Here is a 16,714-nt window from a genome sequence, read left to right on the forward strand (position 1 = left end):
AAGTCGCCAAGTAACAGAAACATTTCCTGCTGTCTGACTGCTTTCTTTTGTTTCTTCCCCTTCTTTGTTCCTGTCCCACCTCAAGCTCTCGAGCATCACATAAGAAAATACAGGAATAAAAGTGTATATCATGTTGTCCTCAATGTATTTCAAGGGCTCGTAGTTGGAGCATGAGCATCACAGAACATCCATACATCAGGCGTAAGGCAATTACATGGGCACTGACCTCAACGAATGAAAACAAATTGGCATTTGAGAGTGGCATGGCAAGTAGTTGAAAATAAAGCAGAATGTTTGTTTTGCCAAATTATTTAGTCTCGGGGGAGGAAAAAGTCCTGAAATCATCTGCAGTCAGGAAATATTCCTGATTTGTTGGAAACTGGGCTCTGAAATTAGGAAAAAGCAATGTTTTTAGAACTCTTAGTGCATTGCAGGACCCTGCAAACCTGTATTTCAAGAAATATATCCCTAACTGGGGGAGAAGAAAAAAGGGGTGGTTGGAAATAGGATGATGAAGGGTACCATCCACCTGAAACTGTTACTGTGAATGTTAGAAGCAAACCTTTAGCTCTGGATTCACTCCCCACACATGTGCCCTACTGCAGATGTGAGGAACTCAGCACAAGCTGCTGCAGGCCAGTGATGTGCCTCAGTTATACCCAGAAGATTGCTCCTGTAGAGAAAATTATTGAAAGCCCAAACAAAGCTTGTGTTTTCTGTAAAACTTTTATTTCTGCTTTCGGTCACTTCCATCGAGTTAAGGCTAGACAGTTAATTTACCCCTGAAATGAAGGTAGAAATTGTTGGGGTTTTAAAAAAATTTTATTTTATTTTGATGGTAATATTTTCTGCAGGGTTTTTCTGTTGTTTGGGTGGGTATAGATGGTGGTGGTGTATGTGTTTCTGCCTACTCCCTGCATCCCTGAGAAAGCTTCTCTATGCTTTTGTGGGCTTTGAGGAGCAAGCCCAGTGATCCAGCTGTGCTGTCTCAAAGCCTGGAAGGTGAGAGTCACTAGGTTCAGGTGGGGGTTTGTGGTATACAGAAATGCTTCCCCCTTAAGGCTCCCTTGTCCTTAACAACACTTCAGAGAATGGCTTCTCAGCAAGTCACGTTCAGTTCGTTGTTTTAACTGCTAGTGCTGTCTTGCCTTGTTAACAGACAGTGGGACTAGAAAGAAAACCACTTATCTCCTCTAAGTGTTCTTTCTGTTGTCATTTTCTTTAAAAATGGAATCAACGTAACTAAAAGATCCCAGAGCAGATCAGTTTAAAGGAAAAAATTAAAATCCTGTTCAAATGGCAAATGGTGTATTAAGTCCACTTATTACTGAGGTAGGTAATCAAGTGATTAAAAGATTACAGGCAATTTTAAAACGAGAGAAGAGAGATTCATTCCACTCTAGAATTCCCAACCAGCACACTGATGTGTAATTCTCTAAATTAATTTACCTAGAAGGGCAAGTTAGCTGTGTTGTCACTATTGCTGTTAAAAATGCAGACCTTCTTGCTTCCTGCTGTTTGCTCTGACAGATGTTTTTTAAAAAGAAATTATTTGGGCAGTGAATAAGCTGCAGTAGACATCCATGTTGATCTGTATATGTGCATGCAGAGAGGGGAAGCACTGCTGATCCAGGGTCCCTACACAGGCAGGAGGTATGCAGAAGGACTCTCCTGGGACTCCCTCCCAGGGAAGTTAGTGCAGATGTTGTACACTCACCTCCATCTCTGTTCCACATGGTCAGAGGCAGATAGAACTGGGGAAGGAGCCTGTACGGTGATGGCAATAAGGGCGAAAAGAACTTAAATGGGGAATCTGCTCATGGTTTAGTGAGCAGAGTGTTTTGCCAACAGGGCCAAAAGTAAAGGAGGAGGCTGTGAGTCCTTGTGCAGTGAGTAGGGTACAATTACAGCTGGAGAACTTCCACAGAGCAAACTTTCAGATATGGAATGGAAACCTGCAGATGATGCAAACCAGGTCTCTTCTTTAGAGAGTCTCAGCTGCTAGGTGTAAGGATCTCCATCCATCCATGTCCTGGAAGCCAAGTCTGCCTGATTTCAGACAGATGATACATGTAAGATAGGATGCAGCTTGGCATTTCAATGTCACATTAGGGGTCTGTGTCTGCTGTTATCATGTTTAGAGTTCATGTGTATGATCCAGGATTAACAGGCTTTTTGTGCTTCCTGCTTTAGGGTTTTTGCCATTTGCTAAGCCTCAGTTTTCTTTTTTTTTTTTTTTCAGGGAGCCTGAAAATATTGGCTTTATCTAGTATGTGTCTGTGTTACTGTGTCAGGACATGCTTCCCTGAGTGGGAACTGTTGAGGTAATGATCTCCCATTATCCTAGATGAGATTTATGAGATTAACTCTGCACACACTGAAGCATTCAACAGTAAGCAATTTAAGAAAATCAGTGAGAATAAATTATTCCCCTCCCTTCCAAAAATTATTATTGTGGGTTTTGCCAAAGCACTACCCTAAACCTTGATATATTTCTCCACAGAGACTAGCTTTTTTCTTCCACTTTGGGATGCACTTGTGCATCACAAATAGAAATCACTGTAGATTTTCTTTGAGATCAGAGTTGTCTGACTGCAACGGAATAAACCTCTCAGTAGACATAAAAGAAAATTAAATATGTTTGTCAGTAGTAATAAGACAAAATGCTGTCACAAAGCACTTGGAAATGGCAATTTTCGTTAAATCAGAGACAGAAGAATCAAATTCAAGTAGTTATTTCAGCCTTCTTGCTAGGCAGAAGTTACTAATCAATCTTACGGGTTTTAGTCATACACGAAGTGCCAAGCCTAGACAATTTTTCAAGATTAGATCTTAATATTTTCAAATCAAATAATATTTCTTGAAGGTGTAGTTAGAACAAAGATATTATCTAATATCCCTTGGAGTTACTCCCCTGTCATTTTGTTTCTAGTCCATATTGGGCTGGGACACGTCTGCTATTAACTCAGGTGCTAAGACAAATGTATTAGTGTCTGACATTTTAGTCCTGACATCGATATAAAGTCTCTTCACATTCCACTTTTCAATAATATTTTCTGCTTAATGTGGTCTGTAAGTTATTTCTTCAGATTCATGAATGAGATTGCACGTGGAGCAATTGCAGTATGACCTATGTGCTTTTGAGCAAATAAAAAAGAGCAAACCTATATCCTGGACCTAGTCTGTGAATCTCTTGAGGTGCTCAGTTCTCTCAGAATGGTCTGTCAGTTTTTATCTTTAAAAAAAAATTTGGTTTTTATTTAATTTTTTGTTTCTTCTGGATAGTTTTTTTAAAGAAGAAAATAGAAGGATCTTTATTTTTTATTTATTTAGGGCACATCCTTATGCCTAAGTGAATATCTTCCAAGTGACTGCAGTAAAATGGGTTTTTCAGAAAACTGGACAGTTCACCTCTGTTCTATGTATTGCAAAGATTTTTCCATTATTAGGAAGTTCTTAGAACTTTAATATGGAGTCTAACCAGCTTTTTCTTTTCTCCTAATGTCACTCTGTGCCACATTTCAAACCACAGGTGTGCTCAAAAGCTTTGTATGGAATGTGTTTTAAAATAATTCCTGGCTGTTTTATGATAAATGGAATCACTGAAGCACTGTGGTGTACTGGGCAGTTTTAAGTCATGCTTCATTTGAGAGATTAGAAATAAAGACATTCAAGACATCAAAATTCTTCTGTCATTCACAACGTAACTAAACTTCATCCTACAATCTATCCTGTGACAACTAATGGCAGTGTTTTGTGAATTTTCTAATGAACAAGTGCTGAAATGTCAAAAAGACAAGAAACATGATGTTACACTAAGCTACGTGTGACAGTAGTGTTTGTTATTTAGTTAGGTGATGCCTCAATAAAACATGCTTAAGTTTATACGGCACTCTTCAAATGGGATTCTTAAGTTTAAATGTGGCTTAGATGATTCAGAATAATGACGAAATTATTACAAACAATCAAGATTGTGCATTAAAAGTTTGAACTGTAACTTCTCCTGTCTGGAGACACCTTTTGAAAGCAAAATGCAAAGGAATATTGGTTAGGAATGCAATTACCTAGCTTTCTCTTTCCCAGTGTTCAGTTGCAAATAGCCAAAAAGCCAGTATCAGAATGAAGCTACATTCTTTAAAATAGAGCAAGGTACTCAATGAAAACAGGTCTTTTTTTTTAGATTCTTCACACCAATATTTTCAGGATGTTGCCTAACATTCAGTTTATTGATGCAATGATTAGGAAGACTACTTCAGCGCACTGTCTCCCTTTTCCTGTCTGTCCAAGGACAGGAGCTAGCAGGGTGTGAGAGAGGAGAGTGGAGGACGTTCTTCTTGAGAGAATTCAGTTGGATCAGTGAAGAGTATGTCAAGGATTCAAGCACTCAAAACTGATGGGAGAAAGAAAGGAGAAGTTTGTTTAGTGGTAGCAGCTGAAACCTGCATTAGTCTTCTTTCTGCCTCTTCAGCAGAGCAGAAATGGAAACCGACCTGACTTCTCAATTCAGGATAGTTCAGGAAATGTCTTCTTAAGGTTCCAGCTAACATAGTGAAAGCTTTGAAGACCTCTTTTCTTTAAGATATCCTTTCAAATAATTGTTTTAACTGTGGTACTTTTTTTAGTGATTCCAGGAAGCCCCGTTTAGGATCATGGCTGAAGAATTGTGTTATGTTGTTCTGTAAAAGAAAAAATCAGGCACTGGTTCACAGAGTCACAGAATCACAGAATCAACCAGGTTGGAAGAGCCCTCTGGGATCATCGAGTCCAACCATTGCCCTGACACCACCCTGTCAACTAGACCAGGGCACTAAGTGCCATGTCCAGTCTTTTCTTAAACCCCTCCAGAGATGGTGACTCCACCACCTCCCTGGGCAGCCCCTTCCAATGGCTAATGACCCTTGCTGAGAAGAAATGCTTCCTAATGTCCAACCTGAACCTCCCCTGGCAAAGCTTGAGGCTGTGTCCTCTTGTCCTATCGCTAGTTGCCTGGGAGAAGAGGCCGACTCCCACTCCACTACAACCTCCCTTCAGGTAGCTGTAGACTGCACTAAGGTCACCTCTGAGCCTCCTCTTCTCCAGGCTAAACAACCCCAGCTCCCTCAGCTGTTCCTCGTAGGTCAGACCCTCCAGACCCTTCACCAGCTTGGTCGCCCTCCTCTGGACTCGCTCCAACACCTCAACATCTTTCTTGAAGTGCGGGGCCCAGAACTGGACACAGGATTCAAGGTGCGGCCTCACCAGTGCCGAGTACAGAGTTGATTTCCTTTAAGTGCGTATGCTCCGTGATATGCTAAAATGAGCTGAAAGGCACTTGAAGGGAGATGCATACGTTTGATCCTTCCAGTTGTATAACACCAGGTTATATATGAGGCCTCTCCCCAGAAGGTACAATCAGTTTTTGATTCTTCACTTATTGAACTGTAAAAAAAATTTCCAGCCCTTGCCCATATTCTGTCACTGTGCTGAACACAACCGTACTGTTAATTCTTTTATGTCCTTTGTTCTTGACTTTAATGTTCCTTAGTCTAAACTGAACTACAGTTTCCATCTGTTAGACCAGGCACTTAAATGATCCGAGTCCTCCTACATATGGTGGTTCTGTGTCTCATTATTTATTGTTCCTTTCAATATAGGATCATTTTTAAATTCTTGTTTCTCTTAACACCCAGATGAGGTCATTTTGTACATTACAGCACAAATCTGATTTAAGCTTTTCCCCCCAGGCCCCCTGTTTTTCAGCATACCAATGTTTTGTGTTGCTGCAGTCTTTTTTCTTTGAAGGGATAAGTAATCTGTATTCTGTTTCTCAAGATACTCTCAGCATTAGCTTTTTACATGCAACAGTGTTGAATGGTTTGAAACCATCTCTAGTAATCCAGAGAAGTCTTTCTCTGCTTACCACTTGACTAACGCCCCTTCAGGTTTCTAACAAGTTGTGTTGGAACAGCCGTTCCATTATCACTTCTCTGATAAGAGCTGGTTCCCTGAAAGCTTTACTTTGGTCACTTCTTTCCACTGTATCTTCTAAAGCATCTGATTTATCTATTATATATTGATTTAAAAATGTTGCAAACTTCTGTCGTTCAATATCACAGTAAGTTCATAAAATAAATAGAGTTTTCTTGCCGAGTTATTATGAAAGAGACTCCATAAATACAAGGGAAAGTGTCCAGTTTCATTGTCTCAGAAGACAGTGTCTGTTAGTAAAAAGGAAACTATCCAATCAGTAGTTGGTAATTAAATTTGAAGATTCATTATTATCTTGTTGAATAAACAATGAAAGGAACAGTAGAAGTAGAAAATAACTGCAGGAATGGTTGAATTACATTTTGGGCTTGATCCTATTCCCCACCTAAATAGATTAAGAAACTCACTGACTTTGATTTAAGAGCGAATTAAGTCTGTAAGAACACTCTTCATTTACTCTTTTTTTTTTTCTTCCAAATACTGGATTTTTCTGATCTAAACCCCATTTTCTACATTAGTAAGATGAGAGCAATAGAACTCCTATCACCAGAGTAACTTTACTGCAAAATTGACAATTGCAAATCTCAGGCGAGATGGACAAAACACTCATTAACTTCAATCAAACCTACATTTTTCATGTTTGTAAACCAACTGTAGCTCCTTTGAAGTCCATGGCAGAATTAGTTTCAAATTGCTATGTATAGTTTTAAACTTTTATATATATACACATGTAGAGAGATATTAAAAAAACAAATTACAAAGGAAGGAGAAGAGGGTACTGTGCTGTAATTTTTTTTCTGCATCAATTGTGTGCATCAAATCTTTTGTCTACAGCATTGCTGCAAAAAATGCTTAGTTAAATCACATTCCTAATAACTGTTGTCCCATTCCACACAATTCTACAGAAATTGAAATACCAACTATGTTTTTAGCAGGAAATAAAATTGGAGCTCTCATAATACGAGATGATTACAATTGTTATTTTTATCCTCCCTGGAAGGCAGTCCACTTTTAAATGGGCTGTCTTGTGTAGTTTCTTGAGTGATTTGTAGCGTAGCATATTGTAGAACACATTGCAGTAATCTAATTTGAAGTGACAAATGCACTGATGATGGTAAAAATCGTGATGTCTAGTAAAGAGCTATTTCCAGGCTGACATGTGTGAAGGAAACACGTTCCTAAATGTTGATGCAATACAGTTGTCAAATAGTAGTTAGAAATCCAAGAGGGGCCCGCAGGCAGCAATTCTTAACAACAAATGCAGAGCACCCGGCAGCAGATGGAGATGGATGTAATTTTTATTACATCTTGAAATTACTTCCCACTCTCTTTGTCATAGGTATTGCCTTACGTTTATGTTCACTGAGCTTTCAGCTACTATCCCATGCTTCCGTGTTATCTGAACGCCAAATGTGCACTGCTGGTTTAAAGAAGTCACAGATGAGAGATATCAGCAGTGTAGTACTGGTCATCAGCACAGACCACTTGTCCTCACTTGTCTTCCTACAAGTTCATGCCAAGTACGTGTGCCAAACAGGAGGAGACTGGGATGAAGTCCCAGAGGAGGGCGACCAAGCTGGTGAAGGGTCTGGAGGGTCTGACCTACGAGGAACGGCTGAGGGAGCTGGGGGTGTTTAGCCTGGAGAAGAGGAGGCTCCGAGGTGACCTTATTGCAGTCTACAACTACCTGAAGGGAGGTTGTAGTGGAGTGAGAGTCGGCCTCTTCTCCCGGGCAACCAGCGATAGGACAAGAAGACACAGCCTCAAGCTTGGCCAGGGGAGGTTCAGGTTGGACATTAGGAAGAATTTCTTCTCAGAAAGGGTCATTAGACATGGGAACGGGCTGCCCAGGGAGGTGGTGGAGTCACCATCTCTGGATGGTTTAAGAAAAGACTGGACATGGCACTTAGTGCCATGGTCTAGTTGCCAGGGTGGTGTCAGGGCAATGGTTGGACTCGATGATCCCAGAGGTCTCTTCCAACCTGGTTGATTCTGTGATTCTGTGAAACTATTGTCAACCAGCAGCATTTTCGGTAAAAAGTAATTAGCCACTATTGTGTTAGTGATCAAGAAGACAGGCACCTAGAAGTGCCATCAGCTTGAGAGTTGAAGTTTCTAGCATGTCCATTTTGCCTGTGGCTGATGAACAGAGCACACTGTGAATATTGGTGTGGACTTGGAATCTTTCCTTTTGGGCTTGTAAATAATGACAGTCATAAAAGGAATACGAATTACTTGACATGCTCGGGTTTTCTCAAAGCCATCTTCTCTGAGGCTTCAGCCAGGAACCAGGGTGTGGTTCAGGATGAAGAAACTGATCATACTGGATGACATTTATCAAGGCTGTCAGCCAATTTTTAGGTCATTAAAGTGTGTCCATCAAAAAAAGCCACTGATCTATTTCATCGGAGAGAGAAAGAATGATAATTTCTGAGAAATAGATCTGTTTTCTGATTTCCTGAAAATATCTAATAAAATAATATCTTAAGAACATAAGCCCATTAATGCCAAAAAAGTAAAACTCTAATAGAGATAACTGTAGATTAAAGTAAAAGGAAAAAGCCATGTTCATACTCATGGAATACATGCGTTATGTTTTCTAAAGTTTATTTTCCAAACTTATTTCCAGTCAATTCTCATTACCAAAGATTACTTGATTTGCTTGTCAGAAATAAGTTTTCTTGCTTGAGTGAGCACCAAGCAAATGCATGAGGGCAGCTCAATATCAGGAGAAGCCGAGTATTTGGAAGATTGCCAGTGATACAGGGTGGTGTTAAATACTACCACCACCATCACAAAATATGTTGAATATGAAGTGGGAAAAATCACTTATGTTAATATTTGATCATTTGAATAGCTGATGATCAAGGAAATTTTAAAATTAATTTCACTTTTGATTAGTGAATCATTACTAATCATTATTAATTATTTTATTAGTTAACCATTGCACTTTTTAGTAGTGAAAAACAACTAGTGAGTGGGCAGGACTGTACAAGTCATTGCAATTGAAAAGTGTTTTCAGTAAAGTAAATTATGTCACTTTAATTTCCTTTTGAAGAAACAGGTGGTCATTTCCCTTTTTTTTTTTAAAAAAAAAGGAATTCTTAAATTAATGAACTTAATCTTACTGTAATATCTATCTGTGGGAGAGGAAGTGCTTCACCATAGAGTAATGTATAGAGTAAATTATAGAGAGCCTATTTTCTCTCTAATTGTATCAAATGTCTTAGCGATTGGGATCTAATTAGATTGTTCTTAGTGAAAACCATTATGAATTCTATTAAGAATCTCTGGTTACTGGTTTTCTGCATTCTAAGCCAGTATCAGCCTAGTGAATGCAGTTAGGAGCTTTTATGCTTCCACGTGTATGGGAAGTATCCAGTCTCCTACACTGAAGGCAGAAGTCACTTTGTCTTAAAATATGGACATGTAGAGGGGAAGAGAGTGGGCAGAGTGGAACATGTGGTACATTTTCAGTGCATACATTACTTTTCTGGTTCACCTTGCTACAAAAAGAGCTTATTGCAAATCTACATTGAATTCTGTTCTCCACTTAAAACTAGGATTCAACAACATTGTTTGTGAGGAAAGTATGATGGATCCATCCCGAATTTATCGCACTCATCTCAATGACAGAATTCCATTCCTGAGACTTCACAAGTAAATAATTTTCTTACAATGGGGCTAAGAAGTGTTCGGGGTTTTTTTAAGTAATCTTTTTAAAAATCAGTCTTTCTTAGAATGAATTAATAATGGAGCAGACTGCTCCAACTTTCAATATATCAGAAATAATTGAAATACGTGCCTAGGATTAACTTTGGGCAAAACTGGAATGCAGTTAATCCAATTAGCAATGATGCTTTACTAATTATGATTGTTTAATCTATTCTTCTGTCAGGTCAGCAGATCAGGTAATTCTTGTCTTCTCAGTGTTATTGTGATACCAAAAGAAGCTCTCTCACTGTCCAGTCTAGCTCCTTAAACTACATCACAACTGAGAAGTCTCTTGGGTTTTACGAGCTGGTTGTGTGAATTGTTCATAAACGTGAAGGTTTCTAGTGTGTACTTTTTTGCTCGACTGCCATGTCTTTTCCCAAAGTTCTGTGACTCTGTATGAGTTTCAAATTCAAGATGAAGCCCAGCACTTACATTGGCTGACTGGACTAGTCACTAGGGTATTTTACCAGCCTCAAAGAAAACACGACACAGTGGGCTAAGGTGCAGAGGTACATTATCAGAGCCCCTAGGAAATGGCAACTGCCCGATGCAATATCACAAAAAAACCCTTTTTTTCTCTCCTTTGCTTTAAATTTCTCTTACACCCTTTTCTGTAATATTATTGCATTTTTGTAATTTAAAACATACTTAGATTTCCCTTGAACATTAGCTTTTAGCTTCATATTAATAAGTCTGTAATAAAGAAAAATTATGAGAATACTGTAATTATCCTTAAATTATTAATAACTACTCTCAACATGAATTCATTTTGATATAGGGTTTAATTTAAATAACAAAGGTCATAAGCACATAGAATATTTTATAGATGATGCTACTTAACAGCGTTATAATTGTAAATTGATGTCTGCTCTTTATAGGTGTGTTTGGCTGTGCAGAAGTCATATACACAGCTCTGACCTGCAGATTGTCTCTAAACACTTGTGGTTAGAAGTAGCTGTATGTTATTCTTAAGATAATTGCCAGTGTATTAGGGGAATATCCATACCAATATTGTGGTGACTGTAATTGCCAGGAATATATATCAAAGTACAGTTAACTAGGGCAGATTTTTCACCTCTGTGTACCTTAAATGAGAATTCTGTGTGCTGTTGACAAAAAATGAGGGGTAGCTTTTCTTGCAGGTTTTGGTATATTGACTGTGACTACCACATCCTATTCTCAGCTAGGAATTAATTAATGGGATTAATTCCTATTAATGGGATTAATTCCATAATTATAATGATACAGGTATTTGAGATAGTATGAATTATCTGCGTTAACTCTTCTGTCAGGGAAGTTGGCTGCAAGCAGGTTACTGATTCAATCTTTCTGAAGAATGGTCTCAACAAGCAGTTTCTGAGAAACTGGAACCCTAAATGAAGAAGTTGGCATTATTTTCAAGCTATAAATGTCTAGGTGATTTCCTTGGGAAGTATTATCACATTAACAAAAATGGAAAAAGCAGTTTGTAATCAGCACATAATACATAATGCTGAGATTCCTGCCTGACAACTTTCTCTGTTCAGCCTTTCCAGTCACCTTAAGGCCAGTCCCAGTAGTATAACTGTATGAGATGCAGGAGTCTGCTCTTGGTGGGGAGGGGAGATGGATTTTTGGCCGTGTCCATGTTACACTGTCCATTTGTTTTTCCAGATGAGGAAAGACCCTGTCATTCCCGACTGTCTCAGTCCATGCCACAGGGCAGGGCTTTTTAGTTAAACCAGAAAAATGTGTGACAAGTGCGAAATCCCCCACCCACACAGGGAACTTCCTTCCTGTACACCAGCCACAAATTTTCCTCCTCACTTTCTCTGTGCCTGACTTGCGGGCACAGATCTTTCAGCTTCCACATTTTGGACAAGCCAGCTTGCTGAACGTCAAGGAGTTGTCACCTCTACGCATCCCTTGCTCCTAACCTGCGTGCGTTGTGAGTCTGACGTAACTGGTTTCAGTCTTGCCAGCGGGAGTGCCCCATCCATCCGTAAGCCAGCAAATTTTTCCTTACTATGATCAAGTGCTCTTCAGTTGTTTGAGCCAATCTATCAACAAGTTGGTTGCAGGTGAAATGGGAGCTAGATTTCCTTCCAGGTATACCCTTATCAATCTCTCATCGTCTTCTAGACAGCAGGATGAGATTGAGATGCTTTTCTAGAAGTGATTATTGACTTTATGCTCATATATGTTTATTATATATAGATACATTACAACATGCAACAAACTTTTATCTATTACTAGTACTTGTACTTCAATACAAAGATCCTGAAGTGGTTCAGAGAATACATTTGACTGACATAAAGGCAACCTAGATCCATCCACGAGTACGATTCTGTCTTCTTTCACACGTTGTGCCACAGTAAAGCCTGAAACTCTCTCAGCAGGAGGGGAAGTGTTAGGGCTGCACTGGCTAGAATTCAGTATCCAAAAGGAGCTCCCTTCACAGACGTGATGCCTAATACACCTCCTATTGCTAATGCCATTCCTCTGGCTTCCTAATGCCTAGTCTAGGAGTTGTTACTGCCGCCGAAATCCAAGGTGAGGCTCTAACTGGCCCAGTACATGCCTTACTAACACGTTTGGGCTTTTACATGTACAGTATTTTCTCCCAAAAATGAGACATTGTTGTCAGTGAACGTATAAACTATCTCAGTCCTTTCTTGAAACTGAATCTGCAGTAAAGTTCCATCCCAGGCTCTCAACAAAATTGTGTTGGATTCTTTATATAACTTGACAGATGACAATTGTATTTTTTCCTTAGTACTTGGAAGTGGAATTAAAGCAATACAGAAATAAGAATTCCTCTTCTTTCTCTCCTCTGCCTTTTTTAATTTTTTTTTTTCTTGGTGCAAGCTTAGTATTGTGTTTGATATAGAGCTTTGAACTAGGGATATGAATATTAAAATAATAACCATCTTGCACCACCTGCTGAATTTTATCTCATTTGGCTAGTGATGCATACTGCCTGTGGAGGATCTGTCTGCTTTGCTTACCTTATCTCCGAACATTTGATTAGAAGGACTTGCACCATATCAGTTACAAACACATGGGGCCACATGACTCGCTGTAATCCAAAATAGTCTGACACTGTGCAGTGGGAATTAAGCCTGGAAAATAAGGTGGAGTACCGAGTCCAGGAGATAAGAATAATCATAACATGGAAACGTCACTTTACTCTGGGTCACACCTAAAACTCATCAATGTACCTAAGAACATTTCTGTGAATTGGTGAAGAGGTACTGAAGCACTTTGGAGTATGCCTCAGTTTATCAAAGTATTTTTGTGTAGTTAAAATATTGAAGCGCAGTACAGGACCACAAGGTTTGGAATGCCTCAGATTTGCATTAACAGGTATGAGATTTACATAGATGAATTCAAAACATATTGCTCTGTACTACATTTTATGATTTTTATTACTTTGACTTGGCCCTCAGTAGTAGAAGTATATAAAGGAGCAGAAAGAAAATATAAAAGAAAAATGGAAAAACAACTTAAAATGTGAAAGAACTGTACATGATAAATATTAGTGCCAAAACTGAGGTGCTTCTAGGAAGCTTTGTAGTAATGTGCTAAAGGATAATCTATAGCAAAAAGAGAATTTTCTGGGTTTTATTTACTGTCAGTCTTTTGTAGTAACACAGAGGAGGACTGACCTGTTTCAGACCTTGGCTGTTTGAGATGGACACTATGAGTAGTAGGTATCAGCTGAGACAGGGGTTTTTTACACTTCTAGCTGGTCAACTTGAATTTACAAACTCCTCAACCTTAGTGATAGGATAGTATTCTTAGAGGAAGACAGTATCGCTACTATTGACTGAATCTTCATTGTTTTAATTCTGAAACCTGTGTCTTTCTCAGATAATATTTTTTTCACTGTGGTCCTATGGAATGTGCCTCTAAGAAAAAGCAATGGTTGGTCTATAACAGGAATATTTCTGTACCTTTTCATTATTTCCTTTCTAAACTGCTTTCCAACTTCCACAAATCTTCCAACAAGAGGAGTGTGTTGTTTCATTATTATGGTAGCCCATCTTAAATCTCCTCTGATAACCACTGACAAATGGCACACTAAGCTCTGGGAAGTATTGAGATTCAGCCAATGCTGTTATATTTCTTATCACCAAGATGAGGTTGTCCTTCCCCCTTCTTTTTGTCTTTTTGCAAGTCAACATAAGCTTTTATATTTCCATTGTCTCCTACTTCTGTTATTTCTTACATGGATACCCATACCATAACCACAATCAGTGAGGTCATATGGTGCTGCTATTGTAAAATATTCAAGTCTCAATAAGCAGTGTTTTTAGTTTACCCTAGAAACACAGCTTGGGTGAAAATGTAGAAACCTTGATAAACTCCAGTGTTTTCAGTATTAATCACTAAATGATATAATCACGTAAGAAACTCTTGCATCCCTGTTGTTACAGTACTACAAAGCAGTATTGCTCTCCAGCCCACAGCAACTTACCATGCACAGTGAATTTTCCTCACATAAAAACATAGAACCTTTAGAGCATCAGCCTTGTGTGCTTCTAATCAGTTTCTGATCAAAGCTAATCCTTATTAGTTCCATAAGTCACTGTTAGCATCAGTTGTTCAGGAAGTCTCCTCACACAATATCTTGGTTATCAAAACTACGAAGGCAATCAGGGTTTCCTCCTTTCATCTGGTGAGGCCGCACCTTGAATACTGTGTCCAGTTCTGGGCCCCGCACTTCAAGAAAGATGTTGAGGTGTTGGAGCGAGTCCAGAGAAGGGCGACCAAGCTGGTGAAGGGTCTTGGAGGGTCTGACCTACGAGGAACAGCTGAGGGAGCTGGGGTTGTTTAGCCTGGAGAAGAGGAGGCTCAGAGGTGACCTTAGTGCAGTCTACACCTACCTGAAGGGAGGTTGTAGTAAAGTGGGAGTCAGCCTCTTCTCCCAGGCAACTAGCGCTAGGACAAGAGGACACAGCCTCAAGCTTCGCCAGGGGAGGTTCAGGTTGGACATTAGGAAGAATTTCTTCTCAGCAAGGGTCATTAGCCATTGGAAGGGGCTGCCCAGGGAGGTGGTGGAGTCACCATCTCTGGAGGTGTTTAAGAAAAGCCTGGACGTGGCACTCCGTGCCATGGTCTAGTTGCCATGGTGGTGTCAGGGCAATGGTTGGACTCGATGATCCCAGAGGTCTCTTCCAACCTGGTTGATTCTGTGATTCTGTAGTTGTTGGAACTATGCTCTCACCTGATGACTCTTTATGTGCAATGCCCTCTTCCCCACTACCCCCTCAAAAAATATCTTGCAGAATTTTTTGGCTTTTGTCAAAGGCCTGGATTTCTTTTAATTCAGTTCCACCGTCTGTCTTTTACTAATTCTTGTCTTGTCTTTTTCCTCTCTCTTTCAGAGGATAAAGTATGGACAACTGTGTACCATGATCTGCAAATGCAGACCTCTGTGGGAGGCAACAGCCAGGAAAAGTTATCTGTGCTGCAGCTCAACTACAGTGCAACGATGGACCAAATTTCTGCCATTACCAGTAGTGCTGAGTACTGCGAGCAGTTTATCTCCTATTCCTGCAAGATGTCCCGGCTGCTGAACACACCAGGTAGGCTGAGAATGGGATATCAGTTAAACGCAATGTCAAAGAACTTTATCTGAACAGCTCAACAGGTATTGCTGTTAGACCAGCCCACTCAGTGAACATACTTCTTTGTTCTCCTTCATTAAAGCTCAGAAAGAGGTAAGTAATTGAAAATAAAGAAGAAATTATTTTCTTGGGAAATGTTGCCTGTTTGCTTACTGCTACAAGGAATTTTGTTGCACCACAAATCTATGTGTTCTTCTCTCAGATCTGATGTTCCTTAAAGCAGAAGGCTTTTGGTAAACGGGGTGACTTTGAAAGTTTAATCGAGGCATTGAAAAATTGCTTTAAACTTTATCCTGTTTGTCTAGTTGTTGGCTTTCATATGCTACAGTCAGCCAGGGCACTGGCTGAAGGAGGGGTGGAATTTTCCCACTGATATCTCTGAAGGGGTTTCTTAAACACCGAGTATTTGTGGGTACTCAGATGCCTTACACATTGTGGAGATTGGCGTGGTCAGTAGTGTAGTTGTGTAAGAAATATGATATTACCTGCAAGTAGATTCACTATAAGTTTCTCCTTTTGCTGTGTAGCTTTACTGGAGGAGAACAGTCCTAGTGCCTCCTCAACAAGCCTTACCTGTTAACTGATAAAGACACAAGTATTTGTTCAAGAATCAGTAAAACAGCACATAAAGAAGGAATTCCATTTTAGAAACTCTTCTAATATGCACCTAGTACTTTATCTATGCTCTGATTGTGTATGATAGCACTTGACGTTAAATAAATCTTTAATGGCACTTCATGAAGACTGGGTTATAAGTGGAAACGTTTAACACATTTTTGTAATTGTGAAATGATTTCATGGTGATAGGAGCAACTAAAATGCATTTCAGATGAAACTAATGGCTGGATGCTTCTAGTGTTATACTTTAAGCAGCTTCCCCTCATGAATTTGTTTTGTTGTATTATCTCATGGTGGTGTAGATAAGGATTCATTTGGCATGCGTGTGTATCTTATCCCTGTTTCCATGAGCATTCCGTTAGTTAATAGATACTGTAATGCTTGTTACTCCTCTCCCTCCTCCCTGCTGGTTTTGAGCTAATTCTAATGCATAGCTTGGCTCTGCTGCTATTATTTTGCTTAATTTAGCATAGCACAGAGACTCGGCAAAGTGGAAAATAATTTCTTTTTTCGTGGGCCTTAATGTATAGGATCCTGAATCACGTTCATGAGTAGAAGTATTGTGATTAGATTCTACTGATGGATACAAGTTTCTTGCTTGCACGTGCTTCAGAAAAGTAATATATCAGTGTATCTTTGGGCAGGTATTTAGAAGGCGAATTTACTTGGGGGCGTGAGCTGGAGATAATGTGCGTAGAAAGCTTATAGTTTACACAGAGTACAGTGTTAGATTCTCCTTAAGTATGTAAGACTATTATATCAGGACCAAATTGTACTTGTTAGTATGTATTTATATTATA

General features: G+C 39.4%; 1 protein-coding gene across 1 annotated transcript in view; it reads left to right on the plus strand.

Moving 5' to 3' along the window:
- Positions 1-16,714, plus strand: part of CNTNAP2 (contactin associated protein 2) — a 974,788-nt gene that overhangs the window by 678,967 nt on the left and 279,107 nt on the right. The window contains exon 13 of the mRNA XM_068395817.1: positions 15,054-15,254. Coding sequence (XP_068251918.1) covers positions 15,054-15,254 — 201 coding nt within the window. The remainder of the gene's footprint in view (positions 1-15,053; positions 15,255-16,714) is intronic.

Source organism: Nyctibius grandis, chromosome 3, assembly GCF_013368605.1.
Source record: "Nyctibius grandis isolate bNycGra1 chromosome 3, bNycGra1.pri, whole genome shotgun sequence".
NCBI lineage: Eukaryota > Metazoa > Chordata > Aves > Nyctibiiformes > Nyctibiidae > Nyctibius > Nyctibius grandis.